A 22,220-nucleotide genomic window follows, 5' to 3' on the forward strand; every position below is an offset into this window, starting at 1 on the left:
GGAGTAAATGATTTTAATTTCTGGGCTAACTATCCCTTTAAATCACCTCATCTTTAGCAACAAAAGGCACTGGGGTCTCAGTGGTGCGACTATCCTAGCGCTACGAAAATAAAGTCAAACAGCACACAAGTATGCTCATTTTATAACACCAACTAAAGAAAAGTATTGTAACGTCATTACAGTTTGATCATATTTTGTATTAAAGTAATACACATACTTAACTAAAGCAAAATCTTTAAGTTTAAAGTACACACTTAGAGACATAACTCATGTTCTGCATTTTTGGCATTTGTTTTAAAATGGAAAAATAACTATACACACAGACAACGACATCTGGTCAATTTGGTTGGTGATTTTAAGTAGTTGGATGTTCTACAGAAAATGTACACAAATAAGGAAAATCTAATTCAATTATATATTTCAATTTTTTTTTTTTATAATGACTTCAGGATATTTTCTTCAAAAGGGACCTTTGAAGGACAGCCTGAACATACATCTCCGACACATCTGCTCCAGTGTAGGACTACCACGTCCCGTCTGGAGATGACCCAGACTCCAGTAGACAAAAAAAATGGCCACAAAGCAAAGCTCACTGTAACTATGCTGTGAAGTAGAAGGAGAACAAGAGAGGAGCGTTTGAGGCTGGATTCTCAGTGCGGTTGTTGATCTGGTAGAAACGTTCCCTCTGGCTGTTCGACCACGGGCTCTCCGTCAGGTGTGGAGTCTGAAACCTCTTCGATATCGCCTGTCGACGGTGTCGGGCTCATCTTAGTCTGCAAAGTCAGAAATGAGACTGGGATTTTCCACATTTTCAACTCACATACAGTGTGCTGATATTATCCTTCACCTTTAAGGTTTCCACTTTCTCCTCAAATGACTTGAAGGTGGGTGTGTTCCTGCAAGAGATGAGATGATTTAAAACAGACTGAATCTTCACACTTTAAAATCAAAATGGAAAAGAAGTTTATCAGTATATCAAATATTTTGCAGCCTTTAATCCACTATGGCTGTGCTCTAAATCCTAAAGAGCTGCATATGTAGGCAACAGTTATCAGACACAATCCTGAGGTCTTTCCAAACAGTAGGAGAACAAAATGATGCTTTATAAGATTCATTCTGGCCACAATCTGAGCTAACAGCACATACTTTCTATAGATAAGGAGTTCATTATGCCAAGGTTAATGTTTAGGTTAATATTTTCTACAATTTAACAACAAATATGCATGTTCACGGTTCTGGTTGTTGGTTAATGGTCACATGACATGCAGGAAAACAGCTCAAATATTTCCTCTTTTTTTTAGTGAGTGTTTATTTTGATTGTTTTTGTTTTAAAATGATTCATTTACAGTACAGTGCTGCACAATTAATGCACAATGCTTTTATATTCTGTTTTTTTTATACTAATTATAAAACATGGATGGATAAAAATGAAGACTGAAATATGTTTGTAAGAATACAATTGTACTATAAACTAAAAAAAGGGATATTTGTAACGCAAAATCATTTTATTTTACACTACAGTTACAAAATCTTAAATTCTTTACTTTCAAATGTTGAACCTTTGAGCTTATATTTTGGAAAACTGAAGGGAGACCTTTAAATCTGGGTTTAGTTGACGACAGGTTTAGAAATGCTTCTTGTTACAAAGTTGGTTAAATTTATGTCCACAAAAATTTGGGAAATTATTAGCCTGGGAAAACCCAGACAAACTTCCGCAAATTTAGATTTGCTCTGCAAGTAGTCTGGCAAAGAGCCCATTCAAGCCGATTTCTAATCCGTCCAAATCGAGGCACCAATCAGAAACGTTGAGGCGGGCTTTACACGATGACGATCGCTCTGATTGGTTTTAGGTCTATCCAATTGCGCCCAGAGGCATTTGAGCGACGTCCGTTGGTGACGCCCCTCTGGAAATGAGTTATTAATGAAGCTTTGCCAGACCATAACTCAGTTACTACTGAGAATGGTCTGGTTTTAATGTTAAAAAAGTTGTTAACAACATGTAGATATGGAGTTTGAGTGGATTAGCATTTACTGTGTATTGAAACGTGGTATATCAGACTGAATTGCAGTCTTTTGCCATTTCAATTATTGTGCCACTATTAAGTTACTTTAATTTAAGTAATTATTAGCTTTTCCATCAATTCACAACTCTATAGTTTGGAAATTGAAAATTATAATCCAAGATGGCAATAGAATAGAATTAGCTAAACAACATGCTAAATGTGAGATTATTACAATGACCTGTGGGTGTTTATGAATCTCAACTTATTGTTTATTTCAACTTAGTTTTAAAATGATCGTTTAACAGCTAAATTCATGGTGAAAAACTACATTACCCATGATGCTGTACAGAAAAAAATTCACCAATCAGTGTCGAAACAAGCAAAATCCACCAAATTATCTTGTTAGCTCCGCCCACTCCCATGAAGCACCAGAAATGACGTAATCAAGTCGGTTTCTCTACGCTCTCTAAATAATTATATTTGAACATTTATGCATATTTTGCAATAAACTTAAAATATATTGCTTTTATATGAGTAGTTTTACATTTCTTCATCGTTTTTAATTCTGTTTGCAATGCTTCATGGGATTGTAGTTCTTTCTATCACTAAAGTCATTAAATACATTTTTGACCAATTTTCAATTACTTTTTTGCTTCAAATCAAAGTCTGTAGAGTTATGATTCACCTCGTAGCTGGTTGGCTTGATTCATGGCTTATAACTCTTTAACAAAGACTTTTTAAAAAATCTCTATGGGAGAAATGAATAAAAAAAAAAAAAAACTTCCAGAATTAGCGCTGCTTAAAAAGTGTTGCACTCTATTATACAATGAAACGTCATTATAAAACAATATCTGACCACAAAATGCCACAACTGAGCAATCAGAATCAGGTATTCCTGTGAAGTACAGAGGATTATGTGGGTCTGCCAGAACTGTTCCTTACCTCATCACTGGCATGCTAGCCGAGTGCTGTATGGAGCGTATACTATCCGTCAGCAGCAAAGAAGAGCAAACAGGAGTTAGCTAAAGCTGTGAGTATTAGACGCATTACAAGAGGGGAAATAAAGTCATGCACCTACACATGTCTATGAGTTCATAATCAGCATGAAAAAACACCTCAGCCCTTCATGCTGCGTGAAATTGAGTATGAGTATAAGGCTTTAATCCATGAGGGGTTTAAGACTTTATTACCGCTATCATTGACTCGGATTCACACCACAGCTGGGACGCCCAGTTTGGATGAACAGGGTGTGTGAGAGAATTAGCAGGGAATAAACAGGGTTTAAACATGTCTGCATCACTGTCAGAGGGGATGATTTGTTTAGCAGAGCGACAGCCAGAAGAGCGATAGATTCGTGTGGGGTATGAGCACGTACACTATGAAGAATGCTGAGAAACAATGAGAGATGATGCTGATTTTTTAAGAGCGAAAGCAGGAGACAAATCAGAAAACAAGTCTTTGCATAAGACTGATGGGAAATCATATTATTGACTTCTATTCATTCATTCTTTGATGACAAGATCAATTTTAAAAGCATAATCCTTTTTTTTTTTAAGTTAGTTACAGGAATAGTTCACCTAAAAGTGAAAACTGTCATTTATTTACTCCAAACTTGACTGTTTTTCGAGATTTGAGATATTTTGAAAAATGATCTTATGGACCTAGTGAATTTCATTGTATGGACAAAAAACAGTTCTTCAAAATGTATCCTTTTGTGTTCAGCGGAAGAAAAACAGTAATATGGGATGATGTAAATGATACATTTATACATTAAAGGGTTAGTTCACCAAAAAAAATTAAATTCTGTCATCATTTAGGCAAGGCAAGTTTATTTTATATAGCAAATTTTCATACACTATGGTAATTTACTCACCCTCATGTCGTTCCAAACCCATTACACTTTTGTTCATCTTCGAAACATAAATGAAGATATTTTTAATAAATCTTAATGATTTCTGTCCCTCCATTGACAGTCCAAGCAACTACCACTTTGATGCCACAAAAAGTTCATAAATAGATGATGAACAGAGTGGTTTAGTCCAAATTTTCTGAAGAGTCATTAATATGACGAACAGATTGAATTTAGGCTTTTATTCACATATAAACATTCATTAACGCACACATCAGTTATGATAAACGGAAGCTCAAGCATGCTTGCTTGACGTGCGAGAACCAATGAGGTTCATGCTTGTTCATAATGTCACGCAGCACATTTGAGCTTCCGCAAGAACCAATGAGGTTTGTTTTTACGCATCGTGCAAGTACGGTTGAGCTTCTGTTTATGTCCGCTGATCCGTTTACATGTGAATAAAAGCCTAAGTTCAATCTGTTAATCATATAAAGCAACCAAGCCTCTTCAGAACATTTGGAATAAACCACTCGATTCATTTAGATTCGGTTTATAATCTCTTTATGAAGTGACAAAAATGGCAGTTGTGTGGACTGTCAATCTCTCAGATTTAACTTTAAATATCTTCATTTGTGTTTCGAAGATGAACCAAAGTCTAACGGGTTTGGAACGACATGAGGGTGAGTAATTAATGACATGTTTTTTATTTTTAGGTGAACTAACCCTTTTAAGTAAAGGTTTGAGAAGAAAAAGTATGCATGCAATGTTGAAACATGCAGGGGAAGAAATGGGAGACTAACACTACCTCCAAGTGCATGCCACACTATAAAACCATTCATCACACTACGGAGAGGTGTAGCAGCCAAAATAACCGGCTTTTGTTTGAAGCCTCTGTAAACAGTCTTACCCAAAAGAATTGGAAAATGACTGTAATCTGTAAATGGCAGAGGTGTCATTAGCGAAAACAGTTAACAATGTTGCCAGCGTTGCAGCAAGAGTGTCGTAAGATGGTGAAATTGAGCATATATATCAATTCCTTTGACTTTAGTGTATGATGTGGGTGTCTATGGTTAATGGTTTTATTCTACCTCAATTTTGGTAATTCCACTGTGTGTGGGTGCAAAATTCAGTCCTTTGCCATTTTGTCCAGTAGTGTTATGCTAAAGCCACATGTGTGTATAAGTGCTTATCACAATGGCTACGTTCACACAGATGAAGCAGACTGAATACTGTCTGTAAAATCCGATTCCGATCATTGAATTCAAGTCTCAATTGTCTCAAATAATGCCTGTTAAACACACTGGCAGATACATAAAGCACATATTAAAATGTTAAATTGAGTCCTTAAAGAGAATGGAAGCTCAGTACATGTATGAGTATTGATAAATGTTTATATTTGAATAAAAGTATCAAGGTTTTGGTTACATGGACTTTCAATATATATTATGTGGGGACCTATCCCTTAAAGATTTAATTTAGTGACATTTTTGAAAACTCCTACAACTTATCTTCCGCTCAAAAACTTCACCCAGCATTTTTGTCCCATTCTCTGACCACATGACCTCCCAAATTGCACTTGTGACTCCTTCAAGTAGTCACCTTCACTTTTTCTCATAAAATAACTCTGTGTGAACTTAGAACTCCAAACAGGAGTGATAAACATTATCTGATAGGGGTGTAACAATACACGTATTTGTATTGAACCGTTCGGTACGAGCCTTTCGGTTCGGTACACGCATTACAAACCAAACAATTTGTTGGACCATTTTTTCTGCCGGTGCGACCAAAATTTTGTTAGCAGTCTCGCTGGCACGACCGACACAACGCTGCCCAACATCAAATGGCAAACGTAATGAAAGCGGAACGAAACTGCGCTACTCATTATTTTGTGCTTCACGGACCGTTTATCAGTTTGGACCAATGCAGCGCGAGCCGATCTTGATCACGCGACACTGTTAATACACAGCGCTACGAGATCCAGTAAAGAAAGCATTTGAATTCGCCACTGAAGTAATAACATCGCTGCGAGATCTGGTGAGAAACATTCAAATTTCTCCGTTATTAACGGATCAAACAGCTTGTTAACAACAAACTAGTTATAGGCTTTAAATCCACAGATCAGCAACATTCACCATGGATTTACTGTAGTAACACTAACTGTAACTATGGAAGTTTGGCAGGAATAGTGCAATGCTTTCAAGTACGTCGGTTTTATTTTGACATTATGAATAAAATTGCTGCCCTCAAATGTTAATCTGAAATAAAATAAACCTTTGTTTATAACTACTACAATGTTAGGCTACATTTAATTTTTCTGTTTTTGTTTTATATGCTCCTAAGAAGAGTCAAGTATAGAGTCAAGTATAATAAACAAATATTTCTCTGGCATTTCTTTCTTTTTGCTGTGTCCAAAATGTACCGAACCGTGACACCAGTTTATCGTATCGAACCGAACCGTGAATTTTGTGAACCGTTACACCCCTATTATCTGATGCTGTGTGAACGTAACCAAAGTGGTTTAGGACAGACATTAGTAGTTATTAGTGAGTATTCATTCATGTGTTACTAGGTCAAAAGGGTACAAGGGATAGTTAAATCAAAGGATGATAACTTGGACAAGGACTTCAATTTCCCTTCTCACCTTACGTCCTCCAGCTTTCTGGTAATGGCTGAGCCCACGCTGGAGAACGCTGTCGTTGCCTTCTGACCCACTTGGGACAGTGTCTCTGAGGTCTTCTTATACCTGTCCAGCACAAATGGGGGGGCAGATGAATAGAGAAAATGTTAACAACAGCACAACATAACCATAAAACACCAGATCATGTCATTCTAACAGCTGGAGCGAGCTAGTAAAGTCATAATGTTCACAACTGTACTTCTTTAATGTAATTCAGTCAAATAGCAAGTGTGAATGCACAGCAGAAGCATTGACAGATGGAGCCGCTCCGCAGCAGCAGTGCGAGAGGCGGCAGGGCGGCACGCAGATGCCTTAGGCGAGTGAGGGCACGTACGCAGTGGAGGTGGTGACTTCCTGCCAGCCTTTGCTCAGGTTCTGTTTAAACTCGTTGAGTGGAGTGATGCCTAGCTTCCGCTTGATCTCCGCCACCTGCTTCTCCTTGGCTGCCAGCACCTGAGAAAGAGTCTGGATCTCATCTTCCACCTGTAGGGAAACCGGACAGAAGAATTCATCTGACATTGAAAATATGGTCAAAATAAAAATGTGGTAAGACTCCAAAAAATTCAAATCACTGATATAGCTCATCTATTAGAGACTGGTCCAGCTACAAGATGTAACATACAGCATATGTCAAAATAGTGAAGAAAGTGGGCATTGCAAAATGAGTTTAGCCTTGAGAATCAACCACACTTGGTCCTGAGAGAATCTCAGAGATGTTGTTGAGACAGGCTGGAATCTGAAATATAATTAGACTGAATGATGTCGACCTTAGCTAGTTCACTGCAGAGATCTGCTTGCTCTTTCTCAGTTAGGGTTGTGCAGGGTGAAGAGGGTACTGCATCCACTGCATCTTCGCCTACTTCTGGGATGAAGTCTGGCCTCTGGGTCCCTACAAAAACAAAGACATGCGCTATGAAATATTTGAAAATTGTTGGCCTAAGAAAAGGCTGCAGGTTTTAACCCCACAAAGAGCAATGGAAAGGTGAGACACTACTTTATATGTCACACTGTAAATACATTAGAAAAAAAAGTTGCAGTTACAAGAAAGTCACACTGTGGGATAAAATTACAATTACAACAGAAGTCCCAATCACACTGAGATATAGCTCTAATTAAATCACAATTACGAGTCATATTTAGTTACAATAATGAGAAAAAGTCATTTTACAAGAAATAAAACCACACTGAGATATAGTTCTTATGTTGCAGTTACGAGAAAGTCATAATGTGATATTTAGTTACAATCATGAGAGTCACATTACAGGAAATAAAATATGAATTTACAATTCCGAGAAAAAAGTCGCAATTAGTCACATTGTGAGATATTAAGTTACAAACAATTACAAGAAATAAAGTCACATTATATATATTATTATTTTCAAATTAATATAAAAAGTTACATTGTGAGTGGCAATCACCTTTGTACTTTTGTATTCTGATGCAGAAACGGGCTTTCTTATGGTAAAACAATTAGAAGTTCCTGAAAACTAATTCAACTGATTCTTTGTGCTATGAATTTTAGCATCAAGTAAGTTTAAGTTCACTTCAAGTTGAACTGTCTCAGTGTCCGGAAGTCCTGTTAGCTCAGTTTTGAGTAGTAGGAAGATACTGGTTCTGATTTAGCCATTGTGTAGAGTCAGACATCAGACCAGGAGGCGAAAGAAAAACATAAAGGAAGATGAGGAGGGCAGAGAGAAGTCATGTGCCAAAGAACTTTAAAACTTTATAAGGTGCTTGTCACATGATGGACACCCACCCAAGGGCTCACGCATGTCTGGAAGATGTACTTTGATGCCTCCACTGACAGCCCATGCAATGGAAATACAAAATAAATAATAAAACTCCTGGATGACACTATTCAGTGGGCTGATAACTACAAAGAAAGGCTAAAAATTCAACACTGTCAATCAAACTGACAAAAATATGACAGCCCTGAATGAATAGATCTGTACTACACTGTATAGTGCACTGTAATGTTATCAGCTGATGTTCTTGTTCTCATTTAGTCAAATCAGTGTTTTTGGGCTTTACATAATTATTGGATTAACAAAACGACCTGATAAGACCATTCACTTTGTTAAACACTGATCCCAGAGCTTTAAAATAATAAGTATTTTCTGTGTTAGTTGGCCAAAAAAAAAACAACATTTAAATGATAATAAAAATCAAAGCTTGCTCATGTCCATTTGATGGACCTAATTGTATGTATAAAGGTCAAGTCAGAGATTCAGGTCTCAGCTTGCAGCTGGGAGGTTTGAAACGTGTTTTGAGGAAGAAGCTGCAGTTAAAGTTGCATCACATGAGGAAGGTGTGCAACTCATTTGTAAGCAGCTTGTTTGGTATTTCTGGAAAAACTGGTAGGCTGACCTCCCACTTTAACTTACCACAAAGGTAATTAGAAACAGAAGTGAGGAGGTTGTTTCACAACAAATTCCCCCACCCCATTTTATATCTATCTATCTATCTATCTATATATATATATCTATATATATATATGTGCGTGTGTGTGTGTTTAAAGTCTCTTGACAAGACTTTTGCAACTTGATGCGAGTAGGAAAGTATTCTTAACCACACTTTGCAGGGCTCGCAAAAATCGCTCGCCCGACGTCCCGGGGCTATTATGTTTTCCAGTCGGGCTACCAAACTGCATAACTGGCCTGCCCGACGGGCTATCTGAAATAGTGTTCGCTTCAGTCTTGTTATAATCAGATTCAGCGCGTTCTTCATTCCGCAGCGGCGCCGAGCACGTCAGAAACAGAGGACAGGGTGTGTGTGTTCATCTGAGCCTCATTGGTCTGTCACTGCTCGTCAATGTCAGAATATTTGAGATGACCAATCAAATCAAAGTAGGCGGGCTTTATGTTCACAAGAAGCTGCTAAACGCGAATTTGATCAGAGCGACTGACGCTTCAGTTTACAGTCAAGTGCGAGATAAGATGTAAGTAGCTAAACAGGGTTTTTTTAGGTCATAAATGTTAAACGAATGACAAAAATAATCAGGCAAACGAACATACTTTTGTCTAATTTCGCCATTTTGAACTGAAAATAGGCCTATGTAACGTGACTCATGTAATGTAGCCTAATAATTAGTTTACTGTCATTGTGAGGGGACAAGAAACATTAACAAAGCCGTTTTTCATCATGTTAGGCACAAGATTAAAGGTCCCGTTCTACGTGATCCCATGTTTCAAACTTTAGTTAGTGTGTAATGTTGTAGTTAGAGTATAAATAATATCTGTAAAATTATAAAGCTCAAAGTTCAATGCCAAGCGAGATATTTTATTTAACAGAAGTTGACTACAATGAACGGCTCGATTGGACTACACCCCTCTACTTCCTGCTTTAATGATGTCACTAGAACCGTAACCTCCGCCCACAGGAACACAGGCGTATTGATGGCGAAATGTCAACAGACGTGGTTGATGTTTATCTATAATCGGATACCGCAAAAGTTTAATTCGAAGTTGTTAGTTTGCTCTGTCCATTTCACCACGGACTGTTTTTCTAACCTGGGATAATATCAAGCAGGCTTCTCTCAGCGTCTCATACTGACGAAGGGGGCAATTTCAACTATATTCCAGAAAGCGGTAAGTAGTGATTTAATATGGAAGTAGCGATCAACTTCACATCGTTTCTCTTAGTAGGATGGAAAATAATCTTACTTAAACTGTGATTAATATACAGAAAGCGATCAAAGAACAATCCCTTTCCAATCGCCCAAGCTGTCAATCACACAGCGCGAGTTTATCTGGACACTTGCCAAAACTCGTTATGAAATCAATGACGCTGTTACACTGCACAACGAAGCTCTTACTGTATTTATATCCTACATCATGTTTGCATTGGTGAAATCATTAGTGAGAGTGCAGAAACTGCGTTGCAATGATAAGATCTTTTTTCACGCGATCAACAGACTGTCATCTGCTCAATGCTCTTCACTGCAACCTTTTATGTGATGGGAATAGATCTAAATACTTAAAAAACGTCTCACGATTCGTTAATCCCGATAGCTGTAATAGTAAAAATGTATAATAGCTGTAATAGTAAAAGTTTTCCAGATAGTTCCACATGTAATGCCAGATATTTCATATGCAAGCATTTCAGCCAATCACAGCAGAGGGCGTTTACACTGAAGTCTCACAGCAGACACGCCCCTTCAAACAGAGTGTTCAAACCAGGGAATGAAATCAGGCTAGGAAATATGCCTTTTATTTCTAAATTATAAAAAAAAATTATCTAAAAAACATACTAACATTATAAGGGCACCCCTGGAAACATTATAAAATAATAAAAATAATCCATGGAATGGGACCTTTAATAATGAATGTGTACATGTTGAGAATTAATATTGTACAATTTGTAGCCTTCAGTAAATTAAAAAAAGTTCAGCTTTAGGAGGGGAGGAGACTGAGAGAAAAAGAAAGAGTGATGGATAAGAAGTGAGAGCAGGTATTGACAAAAAACCTACTGCCCACTGACATGGTTTTAAAGCTATTTCTTATCCTTTTTTTGTCCTTCGAACGTCTTGAAATGCACATATCAGAGAAATAAAAATGTTTAACCCCCTAACAACCTTAAATGTAGGACCTCTTTGATTATAAAGCCCTGTCTACGGCCCTGTATTAGGAATAAGATCAATAATGAATGTGGACATATTGTGAATGAATTTAATAAACTAGTTAGGCTACCTAGCTTTCCTAGTAGCTTTCAGTAAATGAACGCGTCTGAGAAAATGATTCATAAAATCAACCTATCAGTTGACCCTATGTTTACTTACTTCACTGACAGACAAAAATGAAAAGCCTATATCAGTCTTAAAATGCACATATGTAGATCAGAGAAATCAAAATTTCCCCGAACCCCCCTAACTAGCCTACATCACATTCGGGACCTCAGTGATGATGATAATGCTGCCATCTGCATGTTAATGAAACTAGTTAATAGTGAGCATTAGACCCTAAACTAAAGTGTTACTTTTTTTTTTTTTTTTATCATACCCTCATTGGGGGCTGAGCCACAGACACAGACTGATTCATGTTCATACTGGTCACACACATTTCAGTTCAGTTAGAACCAGATGCATATTTGTAATGATGATTCTAATTTGATTATTTTATATCCAATTGTTGATATTTGTGTTTTGAAAAAGTTTTTGATTCATGTTCTGACTCCTAACCAATATTCTACATTAAAAATTGTCTTTTTATTTGGGATAGTAAAATTCATTTCGGGCTACCAAAATCTGAAGAGTGCCTGCCCGAAGGGCTACCAGCAATTTTGAAATTTTGCGAGCCCTGCTTTGATATACTTTGAAATAATATAATACAATTATTAACAGAAAGTTACTGAAATGCACTGAACAATGATTATATGAACTGGTTACTTTCTTACTAATACGAACAGGATGAATTAAATACAGATCATACAAGCTTTGGCTAAGTGGGAGGGTGAACGTTCCTAAATTAGTAGCAGTAATTTTCAGTTTGAATAAATTAAAGTCTTTTCCCACCTTCTATGTTCACTTTCACAATGTCTATTAAATACACCATCATCTCTCAAAAACACAATTCTTTTGAAACTACACCTGCTGACTGTTATAGTACGCTCTGAGTTACACACTAGCGCACCGACACTGGTGTCACGTACATTCATCATGGGAAAGGAACACTGACAGTGTCATCCAAGTTCAACGGTCGATTTGAGACAGTTGAGTGGTTTACCGGAGGACTCACATGACATCACTTGCACAGTAATTATGACTATATCCCATGGCTGAACTTCATACTGAACTTGAGCCGGGATGAGCACTGCCTGAAAGCATGGTTCATCTATAGAGTTGTTTGCAGCATAAACAGGTTTAATGCAAACAACATCTGTGGCTCATTCGAGCGTAGAACCCGGAAGCGCTGCACTGCGTTTACAACATGAACAGCGTCAGAGACTGACATGGAAGAGAAGTCATTTTTGAATAAAGTCACACAAAAAATATAAATTCTCGTCGCTTCATAACCACTGACTTTTTTTAACGATGTCTTTACTACCTTTCTGGGTCTTGAAAGTGGTAATTGCGTTTCTGTCTATGGGGGATCAGAAAGCTTCAAAAATATCTTAATTTGTGTTCCGAAGATGAACAAAGGTCTTACGGGTTTGGAATGACATGAGGGTGAGTAATTAATGACAGAATTTTCATTTTTGTGTGAAATATCCCTTTAAGCACCAGAAAAACGGACTATAATGTGTAAGCAAGTTCGCCAAACTCTGTGCCGTTCCTGGATGTGTGTAGCACCTACAGCTCTGCATATCCTCCTACAGGACCCCAATGATTAAAAGGAGGAACTGGTTTTATTTTGAACAAGTTCCCTGGTTTATGCAGCCTGATATTTCCTTATCTGGGAGAAAGAAAGAAAAAAAATAGATTCATAAATAGCGATTTTTTTTAATGATTCTAAAATAGATTTTTTTATTCCAGAATCGATATTAATTCAAGTTCAATTGCTTTATTTTTTTATCCTTGCTTGTAGATGAGGTTGACAGAAGTTAGCCACTTTCGTTCCAACAGAGGATGAAATGTGTCGTTATCTATGAGTGTTGAGTGTCGTAATGTTCCAAGTAGACGCGTGGAAGAGACGTGAGACTGAAAGCACTGAAAAGTCCTCGTGCTACTCATATGCTAAGAGAGAGATAAGACAATAGAGCAGCACGATTCATCTTTAAAAGACTGTGATCTCGATTCAAACACCCACGCGATCTTTCAATTCGTCTGTCTATTAAACTTTGACAAAATCATATCGCAACATTCAAAGCTGTGATGGCGCTGGCGCTGCCGCTGACCCGGAGAGAGAGTTGTCATGAAACAGCTTCACAAACAGTCTTTTCAACTTCATAGTATCATTATTTCTGTGATGCAATAGTTCAAATGATCATAGAAGTACTTGGATAAAAGTTTAAAGTTCAAATTATGAACACTGATGTCTACGATAGCGCTAGAAACTTGGTGCTTAAAATAACGCATTTATCGATTACATTGTTTAGCCACTAAGTGGCGACAAGTGACTGTTAAAACGTTTTTGTTATTGAATCATTTATTCAAGAGAATGTAGTATTGTATGATGCTCCTGAAATAAAAGTCAGAAAGATGTGAGGATTTGTTTTTGTAAATATGACTCATCTTATACATCATGTACAGTCTGTATAAGTGTATGATTTAACTTTTCCCGACGGTCTAGTGTTAATTATTTTTTAATATATTGCAATATCGAATCACAATACTTGTAGAATCGCAATTCTTAATCTTAAAAATAAAAAAATAAAAATTCATCGCAATACATATCGTATCGGCACCCAAGTATCGTGATAGTATCGAATCGGGAGATAAGTGTATCGTCCCAGCCTAGCATATCAAAATTCAAATTTCAAACATACACACAAGTTTTTTTTATTTTATTATTCTAACAACAGCCAAAGAGATATAAAATGGCATGAAAAACTAAATATGACTAAAATGTGTTTTAAACACATTACAACCACTATAAGTGGATCTCAGGGAAGAAACAAAAAAATAATAAAAAATAATAGAGTGGATGTCTAGTAGAGATGGCACTATCCCGGTGTTTGGGAGTTATTCTGCAACCCGACAGCCCACATGAACAGCATCTGCTCCTGATGGCTGAGCTTCTCCAAAACATCGGCAATTGACAGGAAGAGGGCTCTTACGTACTTTTAATAACATTCTTTGTCTCTCACTGTTACACTGACAAACACCAGTCCACACCTAAACACACACACACACACACATCCACTCAGCACCTGAACAAACACAGTTACCTCTGAGCGATGGTACGGGTGAGCCAGGGGGAGTGAAACTCTCTTTGGGTGACAGGTAGAAGTAGCTAGTGTTCACTCCCTGCTCAAAGTTGAACGGAGACGTGTACTCCTCGACAGGTTCCTCCATGCTGCCCATGAACAGGAAGCTCCCTGGACACTAAGTGATTGCATGTGACTGAGCGTGTTAGGATCACTGTGCCGATTGTCCTATTTGCTAGCTACGGTTGCGAGTACAAGTGTTTATTGCGGATCCTGCAGCGCTAGCAGGGAAGCCGCAGGCTCACATGATGTCCAGCACAAGACGACGACGGCAGCGCGTTAATAAGTTACCTCTCCTGAGTGATCTATTTCCGTCACGAGCCGACACTCCCAGCTGTAATCTTAACTGTCCTTATAGGGATTGTAGACAATCCTGTAAAAATGCCAGATTCTCAAGGTCTGAAAAAAGCAATCGCCATCGTCTTCAGCTTTCTCATGCTCAGCCCCCTCCATTTATCCACATCCACTGAGAATGAAGATCCATTTGTCCCCTGGTCACATGGCACTGGGGCAAGCCCACGAAAGGAAGCTGTAATCTGTGGTGGCCCAGATTACAGCCCTAATCCATCACAAAGGGCCTCCGCACCGCTTCAGATACACACCAGCTGCACAAACCATTACAGGCTGAAATGGATTCAGCCAAGCGCAGTAGATTCAACCTTTATGGTTTGATTCATACAGGCCAACACACACTCGTGAGTCTTCGGCACCATTATACTGCAAACATATTCCATCCATGCTGCATTATATTGAGGAATGCAGATTTTATAGGTTTTATGAAACTGTGGAAGATCATTATTAATATTATCAAAACATAACCGCAAAGGCATGCATGCGTGTGTGTGTGTGTGTGTGTCTATAATGTCAGAGTGAAAAGGCTTCTCGAACAAGAAAAGAATGAAGATTAGAACTTGGTTTTGTCCATTGGGAATTGAAAGGATCATTGGATCGTTGTCGTTTACTAACTGCTGCGATCTCATGTGAGCGACAGATTGTTGGAGAGGATAGATTACTGTCCCGTACTAGCACTGGTGCACACAACATCAGAGATGTCATTGCGAGGGGAAAAGGAAATAAATGTTTTTTTAATTAAAGATGACAAGGTCACATGAATTAAAGAAAATATATAATAAACATTAATTTAAACTTAAATTAAATTAAAAATAATCAATAATCACAAAAAAAAATGAATTGTCCATTTTTATTTCATGGTTACTTTAAATAATTTACAATAATAAATACTTTTACTAATAACTAATACTTTAACTAATACTTTTACTAATATATATATATAAATAATACACAATTGATGCAAAAATGTTTATTGTTGTTGTAAATATTGTAATATTTATTGGCATTGCCAGAATTTCACTATTAGCATATGCCTACAAAGAGTGTAAACACTTTCTACATGGCCCTGTTTGTTTAAACAGATTGATATAGCAACACCTGCTCAACCAATAATCCCACTCTGGGACAGGACTAAATCTAACGCTGATTTTGCTACTTAAGTTGAACTCAGATGTGGTTAAATGAACTCACAAAAATCACAATACAAAATAGTAAAATAAAAAGAACGCTCAAATCATCACAGTATTCCTAATATTCCCAACAAAATCATTGGAATTCCATTTGGTGCCACTGCCACTACTGGTGCGGAAACACCTGACACAAGCACAGCGCTGTTTCGTTGCCAATCCAGTTTTCATTTCCCCTGGTTTTAAAATACACGCACATGCAATGTATGACACACCCTCTATACAGCACTGTCCCTGAGGAGCTGGAATTACATAGATGCCAGACTGCAGTTGCTTTCTTACGTGAAACAGGTCTGCTCTCCCCAGAGATCAACAAGAACAGTCAAATACACAAAGAATCAGGTTCTAAGAGTCACGGCGACTCTATTCAGCTGTATTCATATACAAGAGCCAAGCAGTGACAAACACACGTGCACGTCAATTAACACACTAACTACATTCACCTCGCACGTCTAGGACGGCAGAACCTTGACGCCTCCGCACTGCTGTCTGCAGGTTAGTACCCGGATATTTGCCTTTCACCAAAGTCCTTGTTGGCTCCCATCCAGACTAAATTGCACAACAAAAGCCTGCAGATGTTCAAATAGAGACTTGAATGTAATCTGCAACCATAGAAAAAAATTAATTTATGTTCCTTTGCATGCCAAATCATTTTCACACGAACCCAATACAATAAATTTTCATTAACACTTCAGCACATGTTGGCAAGTTCAGACAAAGCCTTTTTTCATGTGCTTTACAGGGGCCTGGTCCATTGTGGGAGAGTTTCAGATCACGTGACAAGCCCCAACCTTCACGTTAGGAGGACCTGTCTATGACAATGTAAAACAAACAGCGGAAATAGAACAGAGATATTCAATGAAAGAAGGTGCTTGACTTCCCATTTTAAAAAACGGACGAGAAGTATTGTTTAAAAAGAGGAAATAAGCAATAATCACACAATTTGCTTTGACTAAACTCTTTGTTAAACAACACAAATTTAATGCCAACTTCTTCCTCTGGCCCAGTAACATATCCATGACCCCCACATGGAGTGGCAGTGATCTTTACAATGCCAATAATAGGATGGACATGGAATCCCATGACTTCATATAGAGCTGGAAAAGCCTTTCAATGGGCTCGTGCCACTTCAACATCAGGAACCCTTCTGAACCGGCTCTCGTATGACTCGCATTTAAGCTCAGAGAGCACAAGAACATGAACACCCCAGTAAAGAAACAAAGAGGACATTTGAAGCACCTAATAAACCACAGCTTCTAATCAATTACTGGGTTATTCCAAGCACATTGCATCTCGTGATTGGGACAAACGAGAATCATGGGACAGACAGAGTGCGACTCTAGGAGCCTGGACAGACATTGGGGAATAAGAGGCGGCAAATGGAAAAGGTTTAGCAGCCTATATGGCGGTAGAAAAGGGCAACTTGATTTCTTCAAAGGGTGTAAGAATTGTCAAAAGCATGACTAATGGGAAAATGGAGGACATTTTTAGCTTAACACGTTACTGACATGGTGTGTGAGAGGCATTATTTTCTACCAACGAAAACACACAATCTTAAGGTTGGCTGTTCAAAATTGTCTGTGTTCACATGACTGAAAGAGGATCAGTTCAGAGGGTTGGAGGGTCACAGCGAGGCCTTAACTTTCTCCCCTCAGTGCAATGTTAGTCCACACCTTTATTAGGCCAAAACTCTCAGTCATGTGAAAAATACAATAAATAAGACAAATTACACATTTAAAATAAGGACAAAACTGTTATTCAGTTTAATGTCATAAAAAAAAAAGAAAGAAAAAAAGATCTTGCTGATTTAATTATCTAAACCATCTTTTGGAAACGGTGAGAAAGCGGTTCTACTGCTACAATCAAACTATAAGTGAAAGGTGATTAAAGGGAATTGTGAGCCATTCACACAGTTGCTTCAGGAAGATATTGCATAATCGGATAACACAGTCTATCAGTGAAACAAATGTGTGTTATTTCAGTAAAGAATTGTATGATAAGTTAGTTTATTTTGTAATATTACAACCACAACACAACACGTTTACAATTAATGTATATGATATTAATATATTACATTGGTTTGGCGGTCTTAAAGAGTAAGAGCCAATATTCAGGCCCACAGACACTCAGAAAAACATAAGCCACTGTTCTGTGGGTTTTTGCGCCGTGCACAGTGTGCACGCACGCACACACACACACACACACACACACACACACACACACACACACACACACACACACACACACACACACAATCTATATTATTACAATAGCGGCACAGAGAAACAATATTGTTGGGATAACTTTCAAAACGAATCCATCCAGCTGATGAATGATAAAAACATTGACAGCCAATCAGAATCCATCCTGCTGATGAATGATAAAACCATTGACAGCCAATCAGAATCCATCCAGCTGTAATGAGCTCAAGCATTTAAAGTACTTTAAGGGGCTTTTTCATTTTTAGAGCTCAACAATAAATAGCATTTGTCCCAATTTTAGAAAAGATCAACCAGAACATTCTGTAATATTAAGTTGTGTGTGTGTTTGACAGAAGAAAGCTTTTTTTAATAATCTAGCCTAGTGTATTCCAGCCTTCAATGATGACAGAAATTTCAGGTGAACTATTTGAACATGAACTAGTCATTTAAATCACAGTATTATTCCTATGATGGCAAAGCTGAATTTTCAACATCACACTGTAAAACCCAACAAGTTAACTCAACTCAAACCGATTGAGGAAACTGATTGCAGCAAACCATTTAAGTTTAAAAATAAATACATATGAGTATTGTGAACTTATATATATTGATGACTCAATATATATAAGTTCACAATACTCATATGTATTCATTTTTAAACTTAAATGGTTTGCCGCAATCAGTTTCCTCAATCGGTTTGAGTTGAGTTAACTTGTTGGGTTTTACAGTGCATTACTCCGATCTTCAGTCTCATGATCCTTCACAAATCATTCTAATATACTGATTTGGTGCTCAAGAAACATTTCTTATTATCAATGTTGAAAACAGTTGTTTATTTTTGTGGAAACATACAACTTATTTTTGTTTTTTTTTAGGATTCTTTGATGAATAGAAGGTCCAAAGAGCAGCATTTATTTGAAAAAAAAAAAAAAAAAAAAAAAAAATGTAAAAGTCTCTATTGTTACTTTTGATCAATTAAAAAAAAAAAAAAAAAATTCTTAAAAAAAAAAAATCTTACTTTGAACAGTAGTGTAATGGATCTGTACACGGACAGACCAAGACAGAGAAAAGAATGACAAATATGTAGCTATAAGCCTTAGAGAACAAGGAAAGTATTTGGAGCAATATCTGAAATATCTTCTTTAAAAAAAAAAAAAAAAAAAATTCCTGTCTGTTACTTCAACTTCACATGAAAACCCTGGAAATGACCCGCCTCAAGCCATCACGAATCTAACATTCCGCTTCAGTTCTGATGTTTTCAGCGAACTGACATCAAAAAGATGAAGAAGTACCAGCATAACTGTTATAACATGCAGACTGGACGGAGTTAAAAACTGCAGGCCACCAACAAACTCCAGGAGTGGAAATTTCCACCAATGAGATCAAAAGAATTCTCTGCTAGCTTTTGGCGATCAAGTAAACTTTCAACCTTGAGTGGCTGAATAGTCCACCCAACGGATTCAGGCAAAATCTGCAATTCATAACAGAACAAATGCAACAACACTGGCTATAGAAGATTTGATTGCAGCTTCCTCATCCATCCCTGTAGTTCTGTTAGTCTTTCATCTTTTTTATTTTCCTATGTTGCCATGACAGCAAAAGGAGAACAGCGTGCGGATCTACTAACTAGCAACTGGTGACTGCAGAGGCAAACTATGAATTAAAAACATATTCTGATTATGACAGCGTTAGATCAGATGTCCTAATCCACAGGATTACCCATAGCTTGGGCGAAAGGTCTTCCATTGATGACTCACTCACTGATGCAACAATGCTAAATCACTCTGCAAAGCATAGACACATTTACTAACTTGAGTTCTTGGCACTTGATAGGATTCATAAGATGACATGGGTCATAAGGTCAGTATACCTAGGGTAAACAAACAATCATCTCAGTATTTGTCAAGCACTTTGCTTGTCCCATTGCACAACGGCACCAGCTGCAAAAAAGACATGGGCACGCAGAAAAAAAGGAATGAGCAGATGGCTGCCCTGCGTGAGAGAGATGAGATGAGGGGAGCAGAAGATTCAGACAGGAAGGCTCTGGCTCCCGGGGAGGCTGCTCACCGACACACTGCAGCCCAGGAGGGATGAGAGAGAACAGGCCGAGCGGGGCGGGGACCAGGAAGAAGACAAGAAGATGGTCAGGAGGCCAGAAAGGACCATGAAAACAAAGCACGGTGTGACCTTTAGTGACGTCCACGACTGTATCTGCTAGGCCTTTATTATATTGTTAAACAAGGGCAATGTCTCGAATCTGTTTTTTGCCTAAATGAATAGACTTGTGGTCATCCTCATATGAACAAGATTTGAGAAACATTTGTATTATAGCATTATATGGCCTGAGAAGCGGCTCAAGCATCTCCACGCCCCTACAGAGGAAAAGCTGTACAGAGATTAGATAGCTATATTATATTATATATTTTTATATTTTCAGTGAGGCAGCAAAGATTTTGCATTCATAATAATAAGTATCAATGCTGATCAAAAACAGGATCATAAATAGTAAAATTGGAAAAACAGTCTCTCCCCAAAATTGTATGTACTTGCATATATAGACTATATTTGTTTAACATTTTTTTTCAGTAAAACATTACATCAAAACAGAGGACATTCCGACATCTAGTCTAGGACTACACTAAATACCAAAGACTAGACTAAACTAGTCAATAGAATGTAGGCCAATGCATTTCCTGCCAGATGATAACCTCAACACCAGGCATCTGAACACAATTTGAGAACACTTTGAGTTGGAAAAATAGCACACGGCAGAAAAACTATGTCATCTTAGCCGACTATTTACGCAATAATGCAGTGGCCGAAAAGGAACCCAGATCGTTAGCCAGATCATATCAGAAGGAACACACTGCCAAAAAACTTACTTTATAATGATCAGGTATATGATGCATACACACACAGTATGATCCTCTGACCTTAACCATCATAACATAAATTCTAATTTCTAGGTCCATAATCTGCATATGAATGACATCACATAAAGGGAATAAGAAACATGATAAAGAAGAGGAAGAAAGCTATCAAAATTAGTGATACCATAAACTGTGTTCTATGCTTTATTGTATACTTCCCTGGTCATATTGTTATAACTTAAAATAGAAAGATGGTTTATCTGCAAGACATTCAAAGACTAACTCAATTAACGGAATTGGCACGATAGAAGATTGGAAATAGCAGGCTAATACAGAGATGAAAAGAGAAGGTTCATCAGTAGCAGCATATTTACAGCAGGTGTTTAAAGCTAACATATGTTTCAATGATGCTGCAAGCAAGTTAAGCCCACCCAAGTTAAATAAATAGTCACAAACATCCTCATTTTTTCAAAAATAAATCAAGTTTTGCAGTTGGATAGTGGGAGACTATGGTTCTGGTAGGTCCATAATAAGTTTTAACAGTATTTATAAACACAGGTAAGTATTAGAAAACGAACTATTGAAAATGTGCACAAATGCTACAACCCGAGTAAAACCCCGGTAAATATATATCATGGCTGACTGTCACATAACCAATATTCATAATAATTAAACAACCTCTATTCCATTACCAGCTGTTGGCTGTGCTAACAAACAAGCTAGCTAACTTCTGAAAGTTGAGTTTTGTTGCATTTCTGATCTGTGGCGACATGTCATGTCACGTTGTCAAAAGAATTCATCTACCTTGGTCGGCTTCCTCCATCCTGTCTTTGCGGATTCTTTATGTTGTGAATTGTTCTGATCCTTGCGGTCCCGCTTTCCCACTTCAATCTTGCAAATTTGAGCTCAAAGCTGCCACTGCATTCTAGGCTGCTGATGCGCGAGGTGGGGTGGGGTCGAGTGACGTCATGACGCACAGCACGTAGAGATGTAAACAGACAGAGACGGGCACGAGGTCCCACCTGGCGCGCCCACTGACGACTAAAGATACGATCGTTTATTCTAAATTATTAGTTATTATGTTAATTACATGAACTTAAAAAAAACCTAGACATGACCTATATGTGAAATAACCATTTTATATTTCATATTTATGGCAATTCACTATAAAATATTGGCTAATTTAGAAATTAGTTTTCCTCCATGCAGGTTAAAAAAA

At 37.7% G+C, this 22,220-nt stretch overlaps 1 protein-coding gene across 3 annotated transcripts; it reads right to left on the reverse strand.

Annotated features, from left to right (window-relative positions):
- Positions 1-333: 333 nt before the first annotated feature.
- tpd52 (tumor protein D52) lies at positions 334-21,956 on the reverse strand. 3 transcript variants are annotated; one of them, XM_084424134.1, is made up of 8 exons: positions 21,806-21,956; positions 7,297-7,418; positions 6,864-7,012; positions 6,494-6,595; positions 4,760-4,786; positions 2,946-2,987; positions 848-896; positions 437-773 (listed from the first exon to the last, which is right to left on the reverse strand). In XM_084424134.1, the coding sequence occupies exons 1-8, from the start codon at positions 21,822-21,824 to the stop codon at positions 651-653; spliced, it is 633 nt and encodes a 210-aa protein (XP_084280260.1). In that variant the 5' UTR covers positions 21,825-21,956; the 3' UTR covers positions 437-650. The 3 variants fall into 3 exon arrangements, with proteins under 3 accessions (XP_084280261.1, XP_084280260.1, XP_084280262.1); XM_084424136.1 differs by lacking the exon at positions 21,806-21,956 and adding an exon at positions 14,354-14,564; XM_084424135.1 differs by lacking the exon at positions 4,760-4,786 and having other exon boundaries at positions 334-773.
- Positions 21,957-22,220: the final 264 nt, after the last annotated feature.

This window comes from Rutilus rutilus (genome assembly GCF_951802725.1).
Source record: "Rutilus rutilus genome assembly, chromosome: 11".
Lineage (NCBI taxonomy): Eukaryota > Metazoa > Chordata > Actinopteri > Cypriniformes > Leuciscidae > Rutilus > Rutilus rutilus.

Coding starts and splice junctions, on each gene's coding strand:
- tpd52 (XM_084424136.1), bottom strand. CDS start 14,489: ATGGGCAGCATGGAGGAACCTGTCGAGGAGTACACGTCTCCGTTCAAC. Junction 7,419..14,353: donor ACCCGTACCATCGCTCAGAG/GTAACTGTGTTT, acceptor TTGTTTTTGTAG/GGACCCAGAGGCCAGACTTC. Junction 2,988..4,759: donor TCATTTTCCAATTCTTTTGG/GTAAGACTGTTT, acceptor GCTGACGGATAG/TATACGCTCCATACAGCACT.